This window comes from Phaethon aethereus, assembly GCF_964289735.1.
Source record: "Phaethon aethereus genome assembly, chromosome: 2".
In the NCBI taxonomy this organism is placed as follows: Eukaryota; Metazoa; Chordata; class Aves; order Phaethontiformes; family Phaethontidae; genus Phaethon; species Phaethon aethereus.
Window position 1 is genome coordinate 80,743,736 of NC_138582.1, and position 16,911 is coordinate 80,760,646.

Consider the following 16,911-nt stretch of genomic DNA (forward strand, 5'->3'; position numbering starts at 1 on the left):
TTTTCCATTATAAATTTAATTATTAATATTATATTTTTACAGTCAGTGTCTCACAAGTAAAAAAAGACGTAGCTGTTAATATTATTGATGATAAACTGACTGACATCATTTGGGAATCTTACCCAAATCCACTTACATTATAAAGGTAAATTTGAGCTGTAGTTTATTCAAAAACCAAAACACATCCCAAACCCACCAACTGAAAAAAAAAAACCCCAAACAACAAATGAACTATTGCAAGATATAGCCTTGAAGAGGAGTTATTTTATTTTCACATAATTCTCTCACTTCATTCGACTCTTACCTGGACAAGGCAAAATGTTGCATTCCTGGTACTCTAGAGATGGGCCGAGGCAAGGAAGTCCCCCATACTTGGGCTCAGGATTGCTGCAGACCCGTTTGCGATTCCGTATACCTCTACTGCAGTCACGACTGCACTGAGACCATGGAGACCAGGGCGACCAGGCACCATTGATGGTATGGGCAGAGTATCGTCCGGAACGCAAGAAATCCCCTGACAATCCTAATAAAATAAGGATTGAAGAAAACAATACTGAATTAAAACAGCATCTCAACCCAAAACAACCTTTTCCTCTTCAAATTTCTTCCTAGACTTCTAATAGAAATAAGAGCAGGAGGGTTTTGTCCTTTAGTCTCACAATCCAAATCCCGTTTTTAACTCAAGAATCTCTTCCATAACAGAAATTTCATAATCACTTGCACAGAACTACAGTGAAGACTTGGATCCAACTCATTAGTAAAAGCTTTACAGCTGCATTGACTGAACTAAAGTCAATTTTGGTGTTGGGTTAACGGTTGGACTTGATGATTTTGAAAGTCTTTTCCAACCTTAATGATTCTGTGATTCCGTGATTTACTCCACCTGAGTATGATAAAAATTATCTCTCTCTTGCACAGGAATTGTCATCAGAAAATCTCCAGATACACTACATAGGTATGTAATTACATATGTGGCCACTCATCAAGCCAGATCCCCTGGTCCTGCTGCCAGGCTCTGCTCACTTGATCTACCCAGCCTGCCTCCACTAGTGCTTGCTGTGCCCAGAGGCTCACAGGTGTCCTAGAAAGCAATGCACTGTACTTATCCTAACCAGAGTCAGACTTTAGGTACTGTACAGAAATAATTCCACAAAGCCTAGTGAGAGTACCCTTTTGTGAAGAGCAGTGTTTTGTCACTTTGAAAGACAGTTTATTTTCCACTGAGTGGAAAACTGAAGTGTTCGAAACCACATATAAGCCGTAGAAATCAGCCTTTTGGAGACATACACAATAGGATACTTTCTAGTCAAAATAACCATCTGGCAAGTGGAAAACGTCTTTTTAAAGTGAGTTTAGTACCGCGAAAAGGCATTAGATTAAGCAGTGACGGAGACTGAAGTCCACTATTTATCAGTGAAAGGGGAACACACAGAATCTTGTTCACAGCCCATAACCAATACGCCTGAACGTAGCCCCAGGTGAGGGCTACAGCCAGCACAGGCACTGTGGGAGTATCAAATGGAGCTAAAGAAACAGAAGATGTACTGAATCACGTACTGAAAATGACTACAAGTAATATTGTGAAGAGATTGCCCAACAGGAGTCCTGGACTGAACAGGACCAGTACTCAGGATAACCAGAACGGAGGAGCCGCTCACTCCCAGTGTCCAGTACTGAAACAATTACGCCCTATTTCTACCTGTCATTATGGCATTAGCAATACCGCCCAAGTTCTGCCCCGAAAGTACGTTCACAATCATCCCAAAGTAGAGGAGGCTTTGCATATTTTTATTCAACACTCGATAACAACTGGCAATAGTGGAATGATGATGCAGTGACACAGAAATACTTGTAATAAGAAACTGTTGAAATTAATAAGAAAAAGGCAGAACAGCAATGTAAAAATGACTAAAAATGGGTAAAACCTTTCAGTGATTATAGAGGGTAACTATTTCTCTCCTGCTGAGCCAGATTCTATTACACTGATATTAAAAGCAGCATTTCAAGAAACATGACATACATTCAAATCCAAAAAGGGAGCAAGTACAGAGAAACAGTATGGGAATTGCGAATACAGGTCCACTCCCCAGCTCTGTAAGAGCGTTTTTTTGCAATTTTATATCACTCTGGTCATAGAAATGCCCAGCTTATGCACGCAGTGAGCTGCGAGACCAAAATAACAGCATTTTTTTTATACGCGAATTTCAAGTTAAGGTTTTTTTAGTTATTAAATTAACAGCAGTGCTAACAATGGAAAAAGTGGTAATCAGACCAGATTGCCAGGCATTTTCTTCATAAACCACTGCGGTGTGCATCGCTTCATACCAATACCAAGATATTCTGAAGACATTTTTGCAGGACAGGTGTAGCCTTTTAAGTCCTAAGGAAAACGTGTGACCTTATTTGCCATTATGATATTAGATTCCTTGTGAATTAAATTGGGGAGTGGGGAGGGGAATCTTCTAAGGGAAAGCGCGGAGGTACTTTAGCTCTGAAACAGAAGAATATTCTAAAGAATCTTTTCAGTATGGAGTTTGGTCTGCAACAAGTGTTCCCCTGTGTTTTATTCTTTCCCAAGTATTAAAAAACTTATTAAAAGGAGCAATCTTTTCACAGTTCTACAGTAATTCATACAGTGTTCACAGAGAGGCTTTTAGAATTTTCTCTTCAGACAGAAACTGCCCATTAAAAAATTAACATTATGACACTAATGACATTAAAAATAACAAGATCAGTTTACATTCTGGAAATAGAGTATTACATATTCCTTGAACAACCTTATAGCCTTCTACAGTCAGGTGACTAGGTGAGATGAGAGGAGACCTCATGGAGTTCAACGAGGGGAAATCCAAAGTCTTGCATCTGGAGAGGAACAACCCCATACAATAGTAGTTTGAGGCCAACCATCTAGAAACTCTGCAGAGAAGAATCTTGGGGTCAGGCAAGCTGATTGTGAGCCAGCAATGTGCCCTTGTGGCAAAGAAGGCCCACAGCTTCCTGGGCTGCACTGGGAAAAGCCTTGCCAGTAGGTCAAGGGAGGTGATCCTTTCCCTCTACTCAGCACTAGTGAGATCCCATCTGGAGTGCTGGGCCCAGTTCTGGGCTCCCCAGTACATGAAAGATAGGGACTTACTGAAGCAAAACTAGGGCAGGCCAAAGAATGATTCAATGCCTGAAGCATCCTTCATATGAGAAGTGGCTGAGAGACCTGGAACTGTTCAACCTGGAGAAGAAAATGCTCAGGGGCGTCTCATCAAAGTGTATAAATACCTGATGAGGGGAACAAAGAAGAGGCATCCAGGCTCTTCTCAGTAGTATGCACCAACAGGACGAGGCAATGGGCACAAATTAAAACACACAACATTCCATCTGAACACAAAAAAACACCTTTTTACTGTGAGTGCAGTCAAATACTAGAACAAGCTGCCTTTAGAGCTTGTGTAGTGTCCATCTGTGGAGATATTCAAAACACTACTTTACAGGGTTCTGGGCAACCAGTACTAGGTGACCCTGATCGAGCAGGGGAGTTGGACTAGATGATCTCAGGAGGTCCTTTCCAGCCTAAACAATTCAGTGACATTTAAGTGCAATGAAAAAAAAAAAAAAAAGCAGAAATATTTAACTCTCAACCCCTGCTTTACTTTTATATGGACTCATGAAAACTAAACATGACCCATGTCCTCTATTAAGGAGGACATTTGACTATTCAAGACATGACTATTCTGGCACATTCATACTTTCCACACCTAAAATCTCCTTTGCTGATCATATTCAGAAGTTACTTGCAACTTCTTGTGAAGGGAGAACAACATGAACACATGAATCATAAATCTGTTTTACAGATTATTCTAAGGATCTTTCTCAAGTATTATAAGAGTTTAAGCCTCTGAAAATGTGGGGAGAGAAACTAAGCAGGTGGTCCTCTCTTTCAGATACATTAAGGAAAAGAATAAGAAAGACTATTTCTTTCAGAAGATGGCAAGGCACAGAATGGCTGCCTCTCTGAACACAAAGCTCTAAAGAGCACCTTTGGCGGTGCCAGAAAACTCCCTCTGTGTAAATATCCCATCAATGCAGCCCCTGCATTTCTAAAAGAACTGTATATATCTCCCTCATGAACAACGAAAAAAAAGTGTGACCTGAACAAAATGATTGGATATAAACATAGCAGTAGATGCAATATAAAATAGATAGATACTAGAGAATAAACCTAAGAGAAAAGAAGACATAGTTGAAAATTAAAGTAATAAGACAGCATTTTGTAACAAACTGCTTCAGTTTTGGCATCTTGTGCTTATGAGGCATTTTCAATGTGTTACAATTCAGATCATGTGGTCTCTTTTAAATAAAAGTTGTTCAATATCCTATATAGCTAAAATTTAACAAAGACACCCCCCAACAAGTTTTCAGTATTAGTATATTCATACTTTCACATGTTATTTTGAAAAGCTGATATGGAATATGAATCTTTAGGGTGAATTTGCCTAGTGTAATATCAGCATGAGGACAATCCAATAAATTATGTGCACATATACATGCATGCACACACAAAAATACATACTTACACACATGCATGTATTATAAATACATACACACACACATATATACACATATAAATATACATATAAAAAAGAAGACTCATGGTCTAATTATTACATGTCTGCACAGCTCTTGTAACTGTCCATAAAAAGACTCTGTTGGAAATGGGAAGTCCAATCACCCCTGTCTTTCTTTGGCCAACTGATGTGTAGCAACTTGTCAAGCTACAGAAAATGGATGGAGAACAAGAACCATTGAGTCCTTCAGCTAAGAAGTCTTGTTTATTAATTGTGGTGGTGGTGGAGATGGGGGGCAGGGCGGACAATGCAAAACTAACCAGAAGATTACACCGTATAATTTCTTCAAGAAAAACTTCTTCAGAAGGTAAGTGGCTATAGAGAATCAAGTCCTCTCTGTATCACAATTTACATCAAATTCGATAGGAGATGGTATAAACATTATAGCGTTGTAATCTTTCACAGGAAGTGGCAGGAAACTATGAAAATTCCTACTTTTCTCATTAAACTGTGCTTTTCTTGCTTGCCACCTGTGTTTGTGATTTGGGTCACCTTCTGAGTGGTCCACATCCACCTCCAAGAACAGAAACCAGATTGTGCCAACCCAACAGAAAACAACATCAAGCTTTCTGTATTTCTCAGCTTATTGCCCCCAAGATGAAAATATCTGGCTAAAACAGAACGCCAAGGGCCAATGCCCCTGACTTGCTAACAGCAGAAGTCTAGTTGCTAAAACACCTAAGCTCTCCTTATTTGACGCCTATCTACAGAAATAGTTGTGAAATCTGCAAAAAGAATGATCAGTCATAGCATCATCGGTGAACTAATGAATAGTTTTCCCAAGAGAGACAGACAGAACAGCTGTGAATCAAATCCAGATCCAGCCTTTATGACAGGTTCATAATTCAGATGTTTTAAACTAAACTGTTCTCAGAAAGCCTATAACTGACTTAAAGCCCTGTGGAATGACTAGAATGTATGAATTCTGCTTGCAGTTTACCAACAGGCTTATTTTCACTTGTTTAGAAGTCATATTCAATTAATAAACTGCTGCACACTGAGGCTAGAAAATGGAATTTAACTACTTAATCCCAGTACAATTTTAAACTGGCAGCTGTGCTTCCCTAAAGGAAATATTTCCACAAGTAACAACAAGTACTGCAAAAACTCCAGCAAAAGCAATCACGGGGATTTTGTGGACAAAATAACCATCAGGGAAGACTGAAGATACAAACTGTCACCTAAACAGAAGACTATTGTCTCATTTGCAGTGCTTATTCTTTGTTCAAGACTGGTAAAATTACAGAGAAATCAGCACTGACTCCTTGCTGATTTACTTATTCCATTATACTTAGCAAGCATGTGTAACAGCAAAAAATTGTCTAATTAAGTTACATAAATCTGATCTAAACCAAGATGACTTGATAATTGGTAAGTAATTTTTTAAAACTTTCTGGTCAAATTGGAATAGTCTTAAAACTCCACAAGAAATTAATCCTGTTTGGAGACATGTTAACATGAAAGTCACCTGCCCTGATGATGACAGGAGAAAAAAATCTTCCTTTGCAAAAGGCTGTAATGAGACTTTGATCGGCCTGATTCTTCTTGAAGACTGCAACATTCCTGGCTGAGTTCAATTAATTAGTCTTAAAAGCGAGGCTCTAATAAAGCACATGTATTTGTAATAATTCTCTAGTCTAGCCTGTAGCCAAGGAATAGCTCTAAATAAGAGAGAAGTAGCACTGACACCTGATAAATTATATTATCTGACCGATTCATACCTTATGTCCTCCTGTTCAAACCTAACAAAGAAAATTCAATTATCCAAGCAGTCTAGGTTCATGACTTTGTGAAAAGATGATCTGGAGCCAAAATTCAAGTATCCTGAATAATTTTTAAATGACAGCATGAAACACTGTTTAAAGCACAGCAGGTAACAAGGATAAGCAAAGATAGTTTCAGTGTTTACACTTTCTGAAGATATTCTGCAAGTATTTGACAATATCATTGAAGTGTAAAACTTATATACCCTCAGGCCTATATACCTATAACTTATAAAAACCTTATAAACCTTCAAAACTTAGTAAAATTTAAATGGTAAAATGCAATGACAAACATCAAATGTTTTTTTTTTTAAAAAAAACCAATCAGTATGCAGATGGAGAATGTTATCTTAACATGAGAAGTTTATTTCTTGTACCTAGCTCTTCTGTTTTAAATACTTAATGCCAAAGTTCCACTAAAGAGTTGTTGTTTGTCAAACCTGAATTTGCCATCAAACTCAGTTCTAACTTCCACAATTCATTTTGTTCTAATCTCAGAACACCACACTTTAGCTTCAATAAGACAGTGTAAGTGATAACATATCAACATGTACACCTCCTGACTAGAGGACTTTACTGATTATCAGCATCTGTTTTATTCTGTACTAAATTCTGAATGCGCTATAGATTTCCTGTGTGTAACACTAGGATTTAATCAATCTCCTCAGAAGAGATTGTGGCCACTAAAACAGCATTTCAGACAAAATTACATCCTGCCTTCAAAAATAACTATTGTTTTAAGTTTGAGAGAGGCATAGAGAAAGCAGTGATAACTAGGAATCTAAATTCAGGTTTTCATGTGCCTTTTTCTCCTTTAAGGAATTTGTGACTTTTCTTCAGAGTTTATTCTTCCGTCCCACCCACCAAAAAAAAAAAATTAAAAAGAAAAAAAGCAAATAAATTAGTCTTTCAGACTGTTTGACTGAAATTAGAAGGGTTGTCTCAGTTTAATTATTTTCTGAACGTATTCTGGGAGCTAACCTGGTCTAACTTTGGCCATGTCAAATTCAAGCGTCTTGTCTAAGCTCATCGTTTCCTTTGTATACACCTTGGAAATAAAGTGGTACCTCTAGAGGGTGATTTGTGCCCATTATATCAGATGCTTATCTTCAGATGGATCCCTCATTCCTCAGGGGTCCTATTTGTCTTTGCAGTCTGTAATGGAGTCTAGAGTTAGGTGAGATAAATTCAACCAGGAAAAATTAGGTAACCTCATACCTTGTGAAATTTTTATCCCTGGATGAGTCAGTTAGCATGTTTAATGTAGATATTTAATATATTTCATAAGAACACATTAAAGCCTATGGTGATGCAGTTTCTAGACTTTTAATGCTGGAGTGTTCAGAGATTTGCATTAAGATGTGCAACAATGCACACAGTCTCTCTCAGTTTATTTGAAATAGCTGTCCCTTTCATATTTGAGCACTATATGAAAACCCAGAGTCAGAGAACAAGATGGTTTTTTCTTTCCTCTTAATCAAACATCAAATCAGAAAAGCATGAATACAGTGTGCAAATGCTACTGCTTGGTTGATTGAGGTAGAAATCTTGCCACACTCAGGAGGAGTCTAGTGGGTTTCTGGCAAGAAGTTCTCCCTCTAAGCGCAGACTGCAAAGAAAGTTTGCTTTGCTAGCGTCTGACGGTGAAACATGACTCTCTTTAACATGGCATGACTATAGTTGCACAGTGGGAGATTACAGGCAATGAGAAAATTTCTAACAAATGGCTCTCTTCTGCAAAGAACAGAGAACTGATCTTTGCAGAACACATCTTTGGTAATGAGGTACACCAAGCATGCTGTACCAGTATCAATCTTTCTATAAAAGCCAGCAAATTGCTACAGTTCAACACAGAGATAATGAAAAGAATGTTTCACGGTATCCAGGCTCTGGTCAGGTGGAAGTAAGTTATGATGTTTCCTTGCTATCTAGCCAGAAATTGTGAAGGTGTCTGCCAAAATTCATGGTTTCCATTCTCATGAGATCCTTCTATTCCAAAAGCTACAGCTACACTACATGACTCTTATCCATGTATTTTCTGCCCATGAAATCAAGGAGCAGTAGAGGGGTGGTGTGTTGACCCACATCCAAACCTGGGAGCAGGGAAGTGCTCCTCAATCCTGCAGTTTAGAAGCAGTCAGCAAGTTTCATCTCATCAGCAGATCAAAACAGTGCCGCTGCTGAATGCTCCACTCCATACAGTTCCGACATCCAGAATCAGAAAATGCCTAAGCAAACTGGCTCAAAATAAAATGTGGCTCAAGGAGACATAGCAGTAACTCTTTTCACCAGAAGCATATTGTTTAATTCAGCCACTTGGAACACTGATTGGGTTTGATCTTTCTTTACAGAATAATTAAAGACTCACTGGCCAAAAAGAGTCAAAGAATGAGCACGAATTAATGACAAAGTTAGGAGGGCACTCACTAGGAAGAATGGACAGATGTTATAACAGTTTCTGCCCTGTCAACTACTTAATACAAAATATTTAAATACCCAATAGTTTTGGGATTAGTCAGCAAAAATCCTTCTCCCAGATGAACATTTCAATTACTCTGCAACAGGGTCACTCCCATACATTGGTTCAATGATTAATTATTTCCAAATGAAGCAAAGCAGCAAGATGCAACAAATAAGGTACAACACCAGGAAATTCAGGATTCTGATGTTCAGAAGCGAAAGAAAAATCTTCAAGCTCATCAGGCACCTGAACTCTCACCCTTGTCTCTCGCACTCTGCCTGAATGCTTGATTTAACAAAATGTAGGCACTGTTACTTCTGGCTATATTCTGTAAGAGTCAGCTTATGCAACTTATCCAACTCCAGGAGAGGACTTTATGATCATGACTTCAGAGCTGAGAAAGGTGTCTCCATGCTTAATTTTCTTGCAGCAGTGTGATATAGGACACACTGACTCTTGCACTGGTTTGTCCTACTAACCTGCTCCCTAAGTAGTGCATTGGCTTTCGTATACTCCATTCTTAAGTGCTGACATCTCAGCTGTCAGACAAGAATATATACCTAGATTCTTCTGCAGATCTACTTCTAGTTGTTGTGCTAACTCTCCAATTCTGTACTATCGGGTGGGAAAAATATCCTCTTTCTCATTTAATCTAGTGAAATTTTAAAAATGCATCACAAATGTCAAAATGTTGGAAGACAGCAAAAAGCAGCACCACCACCCAAAAGTCTTATTTAAGACAAGAAAGGTAGGTCATACACCAATCTTAGCATAGCAAAATCTTTGCTAAATGATAGTTTGAAACTTAATTTGGATGAAAAAAGGACAATAGCAGAAACACAAGAGTTGCTCCATGCCAAAACCTGCCTTGATATCCTAACCTAAAAAATAAACACTGGAGACTGTAGATTACCTGAAATGGGGATGTCATGGAGTATGAAACTAAGTCTCAACTGCAGTACCACAGGTTTTGTTCTATTATTTCATGCAGTTCACTACTATGTATTTCCTGAAAAAACTTACTAACATCCTGCCCCCTCCGAAGAGGAATACATATCATGTGACTCAATGAAAGTTTTACACAGGATGAAAGGCTTGGGGAAAGCTTCTAGCATCTTCTCACAGAAGCCACCCCTGCAGCCCCCCCCCCCCCCAAAAATTTGCCAGGTAAACCCAATACAAGCAGAGAACGCTTAGCTGATTTTCACAATAGTTGGTCTGTCTGCAAAACATACTGAGAATTAGAAAGCCCAAGGAGTCAGAAACCATTCTCTCTTTCTGGCCTTAGATAAACCAAATGCCTTCAGTTCTACATTCTGTCAGCTAATCTGGGTGTTGTGAAGATACAAAAAGCTATGCAAGTGGAAAGTAGGTGTATAAATATTAAAATATAATAATTAAAATCAGTATTTCCTTAGATTACACAACTAAAATATAATACTTGAAACACTGATAACACCACTGTGATTAAGACTGGATAACTAATGAAATTTATTAAAAAAATTAGAGTGACTGTCAGAAGTTCTCCTAGTTTTTATTTTTTATATATATACATGCAACATTTATTCAAAACTATGTACTACTGATAGGGAAAGAACAAATTCTGAAATAAAATAATTCCAATTTAAAGTCATCTGAAGTTGAAAAGATTTTGAAGTTCAGTTTTCTATCTCAGGAAGAAACAGAACTTTAAATTGCTAGCAACAGCACAACATAAACTTTTGTAATAGAAATTATCTAGTTCATAAACTCCTTATTTAATTTAACACCTGCTTGAATCTTACAGTTGTTACTTTAGAATTACTGAGCAAAAAGTTCTTCTCAGCACCAATACTACATATTCTAGCTAAATTTTTACCAAATATATTAATGTTGCACAAACTCTCCCCCAGTAAAAACCCGAGAGAGTATGAAGAGGTGACAGAATCCTCCAAGAACTGGGCTGCCATGTCATGGCTCGCAGATTATTGTAAAGAATATTAAAATAATGTGGCAAGTCTCATAATCTGGGAAAAGAGCTTGGATTAGTCTGAATGATGAAGCTACTTCCAGAAGAAACACAAACTAGGTTCCCCGTTGTGATCACTACATCCTCCTTTTCATTATCAGTTCTGTTATGCAAAACACCAGCAAGCAAAAACTTCCACTCTGTGCTGAAAATGGAACTGCAGGCATCTCACTAGCAGGAGGCATCGTGCAGCCGCTCTGGCTTTGCTTACCATCTGTCGAGCATCCGCTGGTGCCATCGCTGGAACAGTAACGCATTTCAATCCTTTGCCTTCCCACCTCCAGCAAATTTGGGTCAGGCAAGCGCGCTTTGCAGGTGTATCGGAAACGTTGTTCATAGTGGCCACCGTTGTCTGAAATATTGACTGGGGTCCAAGGTGTCCAGGGAGTTGTCTTTTTTAACTCTGGGCAGGCGTTGGTGTTACAAGGCTGATATTCCTGAAAGAAAATGGTCATAATTAATATAATAATTAAATATGACTTTAATTTAAAAAAATAAAACAATAACCACACACCCTCAGACAAAAAGTCAACCAATAAAAAAATCCTCTGATATTTTTTCCAGCATTTCCAATAGCAGTAATCATCAATAAACTTTGCATTCCAATCTCAAACTGAACGTGTTTTTCTCTGCTTCTAGGCAAGCACAGTATCACACTGCTAAAAGCAATAATATGCTGGTTCAAATTAGATCTATTACACCTGTAAAAACAGTAAGCTGAACACTGTAAGTACCATGATAAAGCGCATCCTTTATAAATTAATAGCCCCAATTAAGGTGTAGCTAAATACATTAAAGCTTTTAATTAAGAGGAATTCTGATAAACTGCAAGTAGAAGACGCAAACCAGCGAATAATTCCTTGGTGAATCTAAAAGCATATGAATAAGCAAATCACTGTCCATTTTGTATATTGTTTATGTATTACAAGAGGACAACGGACAAAAAATGTTTTCTATTACAGAATCTGGCTCCCTGAGGTGCATAGCTCCAGCATTGCTAAACCTGTCATCAGAAGCAGATTTCCTGTGGACTGATATGAACCAAAGGGAACAGACCATACCCAAGAAACAAATGCAGAATTGCCAATATTCTCAAGCCCCACAATATATGTCTTCTAAGGAGCATCATTGAGATCTGTAGGCTCCTGCCCATTCATTTCCCGGAGCACAATACATTTCATCTGATGCAAGTGCTTTGTAAAATATATGGATGAAATTAAGCAACCATTAAATACCAGAATACTGCCAAATTATTAAAGTAAAAAAGAAATAGGCATCAGTGGGACAGTTTTTAAGTGATCTCTCTACCTCTGACCTTTTCGAGAGATACTCAGTGAAGGGTACCTTCTGAATAGGAGCCTACTAATTTAGTAATCCACTAAATACTAAAAAACATGGACACAATAGAAACAATGGTTTTATCACATACTACAGTCTCCCTCTTCTGTAACCCCCACCTCAGCTGATATCACCATGTTCCAACAAGCAATAGATTACCTGGTCCTCTCTTTCCCATGGAGCTAACAGACTTTTTATCTCATACTTTCTTCAGTTCACTACCTGTCCTCTCAGATGGTCTAACTTATTAACATATCCAATTAGGCTGAAAGCAATTGCTCTCAACCTGCATTTTGGCTTAAAGGCAGTGTTGCTATTTCAGATCTAAAAGAAATTCGCTTGTCTGAAAGCTTTTCTAATTTTTCCATCTGTTAGAATTGGAAAAAAAATTATTCCCCAGAAACCCCTGCCCCGCTAACACAGCAAGGCACCAGAGAACCCAGCACTGTGTTCAAGACTCTCATGTTCTGAGGCCACGTGGATTTGTGACAAACTTCCTGGTTTCATAGTTCTGTGGTACTTCAGGCAAAGGCAAGGTCTTAGCCCAAAGGCTTTAGCTGGACTACTCCTGTTCACTCCTCAAGGCTGTGCAAAGTCCCTTCCCACCTTAAAGCCCGGTGATCACTACAATGGTGACCACGTGGGTCATACTCAGGGATCATCTATGAAAGAGGACCCCTTTAGAGCACGGAGGAGTGGATCAGCCTTTCCAGGATCTGAGTTTCAACCTTGACTGGTTTCTGCATCAGAAGACAGCAAAGAACAAGCAGACTATCTGGTCCCGTGTACAGCAGAGGAAGAGATTTCTTCATGACTCCTCTAGGCAACTTTTTAAACCATATATGTGTTAGACTGAGGACAGAATATGTACGACTGTTCTCCTCGCAGCACATGAACTGTAAAAAAGAAATAATGAAATTAACAGATCCCAGGAACATCCAGAACCACCCTGCTTGCTATCCCAACTAGTCAGTCACCTCCAGTGGCTGGATTACAGTGCATCTTTTAGCACGAGCACTCTGTGCTTCCCTCTTTTTTTTTTACAGTTGTCTAGCTCTGATGAGTCTATCACCCCCCCACATCAGCTGTTCCACTATTTAGTAATCCTCAAACCTAACAAACTGAATTAATTCGAGGCTGCATTTTCCCCTTAATTTAATTTTCCAGTCACTGAATTTTACTGTGCCTTTATTAACGACGCTGAAAGTGTTCCTTGTCCCATACCTGCAAACATATTTTGCATGCCCGAGTACCCATACATAACGATGAACTAAGCTGAACTTCTTAAAGCTACATAGGATTTAAAACCTGAACTCCTGGTCCTCTGCATCCCTATGTCTTCCTTTTGCCCTATTTCCTTATTTTCCTTAAGGCTAGACACCAAAATTTGACTTGGCACTCGAGAAGCAGTCTTATCAATACAGCATTCAGAGGCAGTCATGACACTGTTCCACTTGACAATCTGACTTTAATACATACTTTATTGCATTAGTGCTTTTTCCTTCCATGACACTGTACAAAGAGCTTAAGTAGACCCTTATCTTTGATAACCTGAGCTTCTCTAAATCACAGCTTTACAACTACATATAGTTTCCTATCCCACACAAGAGGCTGGTGTTTGGCAATATTAAAATACATTTTATTAGCTTCTGCAATTATCTAGCATATTATTTACTGCCTCAACAATCTCTGTCATGATCAAGCTTTACTGAAGATGTCTTATATCACTGTCTAGACTGTTGATAAAAATGGTGCTATTGACTGATTCCAGGCAGACCCTGCTAGACACATCCCAGTCATTTATATCTGTCCATTAGCACCACATTTTTCAATTTGTCAGTGAGCCAGCTTTTAATCCATTTAACATTTGCCATATATTTCAGTTTTCCAAATCAAAGTATTTTCTATTGCAAAGGTAAATGTCTTGGAAAAATTCAGTGACAGTCTAGGAGAAGTGCTGTATAACTTTCAAACATCTTGAAACACAAGCTCTTTTCTAGTAGCATATAAGCAGGACTAATTCAATCAGTACAGTAGCTACTACAATGTTCATTTCAGTAGAGTCACAATGGTCTAAAAGTTTCACTTCCTCATTTGCTCTTGATTTTTGTATTGATATTTTTCAATCAAAAATAAAAGCTGCTAGAAATGTGAGGTCTTTCTTTACTGGATATGGTGTAGACAGGTGAAGGTCATGAAAAGCAGAATGTGTGAGACAGATATGTAATGAACCCTTTTTAAAATAAAAATGGGCAATACAAGAAGTTGTTCATCTAGTGGCAATGTATTGAATGTTGCTTTGCTGACACACATCTGAGGCGAACATGTCAGCTCACTTGTTTCTGGAAAGACAGACTACCAGCCATCAGTGTGCTTCAGGATGTGTAGTCTCTTCGTACACCCTAACAGAGGGTATACTCATACGTTGTTACATGAGCCAGAAAAGAAAGATGTTCCTTAAGAGTGTCTGTAGAGACCATTTGTTAGTTTTCCCTTTCTTCTTGCTTGGTGCATAGCTTATAAGAAAGTTTGTCTGCTGTCATGCCTGTTTATTTAACCACTAGATAATACCCATGAAAGGCTCAGAATGGCAGGGGAAACAAAAGTACACATAGTTTACATTACATTAGCAGTAAATAATCTCTCTCTCAGAAAATTCAGAGGAATATCCTAACAATGGATGATTCCATACAGTTCTGGCACTAATAATGACCTGGCAGATCCTGCTGGTTTCTCTCACAGACAGTGAGTGCTGCACTGTTCTACCAGCTACCATGTCTGCCACAGAGGAATTGAAAATCACACGGTGCGTGCTGAAAGCATTGATGTGATCTGATGCTACAAAACTCCAGGATAAGCAGAACAATGATCGTGCTCTGCATGGTGTCAGATTTGGAAGTAAGTAAAGGAGGGGGAGAGAAAAGGCACAATCCAGATCACACAGGGGTACATTTAGTGCGGCTAGCATGATGACACAGTCTGACTTCAAGGATTTGTCAGGGACTGGGAATATGGAAACTGCTGAAGGTCCCTTCCAACCCAAAGATTCTATGATTCTATGATCTCTGCTTGGATTATCCTCCTCTTCTCACCCTGTCCAATGCTTGAACAACTTACTCAAGTGGGATTTCAGGAATATGGCCCTCTCCAAAGCAATTCGATCAGCTAGAGTCATGGATACAATAATAAAACAACCATATAGCGAAATAAAGGTCTCAGATGAAGCACTGAGGTCTCAACTCAGCAAAACAGTGGTAAGAAAGAACTAGAAAAGCAGTGAAGCATTCTGCTTCAATAAGGCTGTTGAGAGGAACCGAGACAGCGGCTGCCAAACTCCACCTCATATGCTGCACGTGGACTGAAGGAAGACATAGGGTCAAGCTCTCCTGGGAGGGCTCTCTAGATACCCACAGAGGAAACTTCATGGGCTTATATGATGGGTTTAAGTACATTATTTCTTAAGGTACACTTAAGGACTCAGAACAATAATTATTTCAGGCCATTTGCAGACTCCCAAAATATCACTGCAATAGTTCACACTTAGCCACTTTTTCAAAGTTCTCTTTGCAAATTGTCCTAAAACCTGGGGCCTCATTCACCATATTGTGGCTTTCAGCTTAAAGTGGATTCAGTCAGTTGACATTGTTAAATTTATGCCTGGCTATGCCTGGCAAAGATGCAGTAAGATCTTTAACAACTAAATTTCAGAGGACAGCTTAACAGTTAGTTGGGAATTTTACAAAAAATACACAAATAAATACATACATCACAAAATACATATCTATGAAAATGATAAATTAAAATAAAAAATTACCATGAAGCATACTGGTGTTAATATGAGAAAAGACATCATAAATTAAAAACATAATGGAATGATAAAACACAAACATTGATTATGCTATTAACCAGCTACCTTGCTTCTGCCTTTAAGTAATATTTGTGTGTAATGAAAAAAGGATATTAACATCATGTTTTGTACCAAGATTTATTTAGAATTATTTGGTTGTGTTGTTTTAGAAAAGTACAACTGAATTGTTATTTCCAAAACATCTTTTTTTCAAACTGAAGGAGACTTGTGCTAAATAACATAGAAAGAAATCCTACTATTTTCTCACAAAGGACATGGAACAGACTATTTTTTTTTGCCCCTGCATAGCCACTTTAGTCAAGTTCCTAAAAATTTTGAGAATCTGAGAGACTTTTAGTCCTAGTTTAAGTTTGATTTTAATTAATCAAACAGCATGATAGTCTGATACTTCCTTAGGAAAGTAGGCTAAAATCTTATCTACATTTGAACTACAATTTTTTATAAAAGCAGAATTCAGATAGAGAGTTCTATTCCCATTTACATTACATGTTTATGTTATGGAGGGATTTCTCCTAACAAAGTCTTATTTCTTTGATGTATAGAGAATGTCTATATTGAATGCTCTTCTTTTGTTCTCATTGGTGTTTTTCTTTCTTTCTCATTTGTTAGTGTGGGAGACTATCTCCACAAGACAGCTAAATCAACATTAGCAGCCCAACCTTTTCAGCCCAACAGTTATCTCTTATAATTTTAGTATATTGTATTAGTTCTCAAATATTCTTTCGGAATCACCAAACTGTCCATTGATTAAAAAATACTTATAAATTTTTGCTTTTTGTTGCATCGTGCTAAATTTCAGTTTGTCTGGCCAAACTTTTTTTTTCCCCCCAGATATTAAGACACCAATAGAAACGAAT

The 16,911-nt window shown here is 38.2% G+C and overlaps 1 protein-coding gene across 1 annotated transcript in view; it reads right to left on the reverse strand.

The window, feature by feature from the left end:
- SEMA5A (semaphorin 5A) overlaps nucleotides 1-16,911 on the reverse strand; it is a gene marked incomplete at both ends in the record, with an annotated part of 362,797 nt that overhangs the window by 25,838 nt on the left and 320,048 nt on the right. Inside the window, 2 exon segments of the mRNA XM_082015378.1 lie at nucleotides 305-523; nucleotides 11,060-11,285. Of these exon segments, the coding sequence (XP_081871504.1) occupies nucleotides 305-523; nucleotides 11,060-11,285 (445 nt within the window).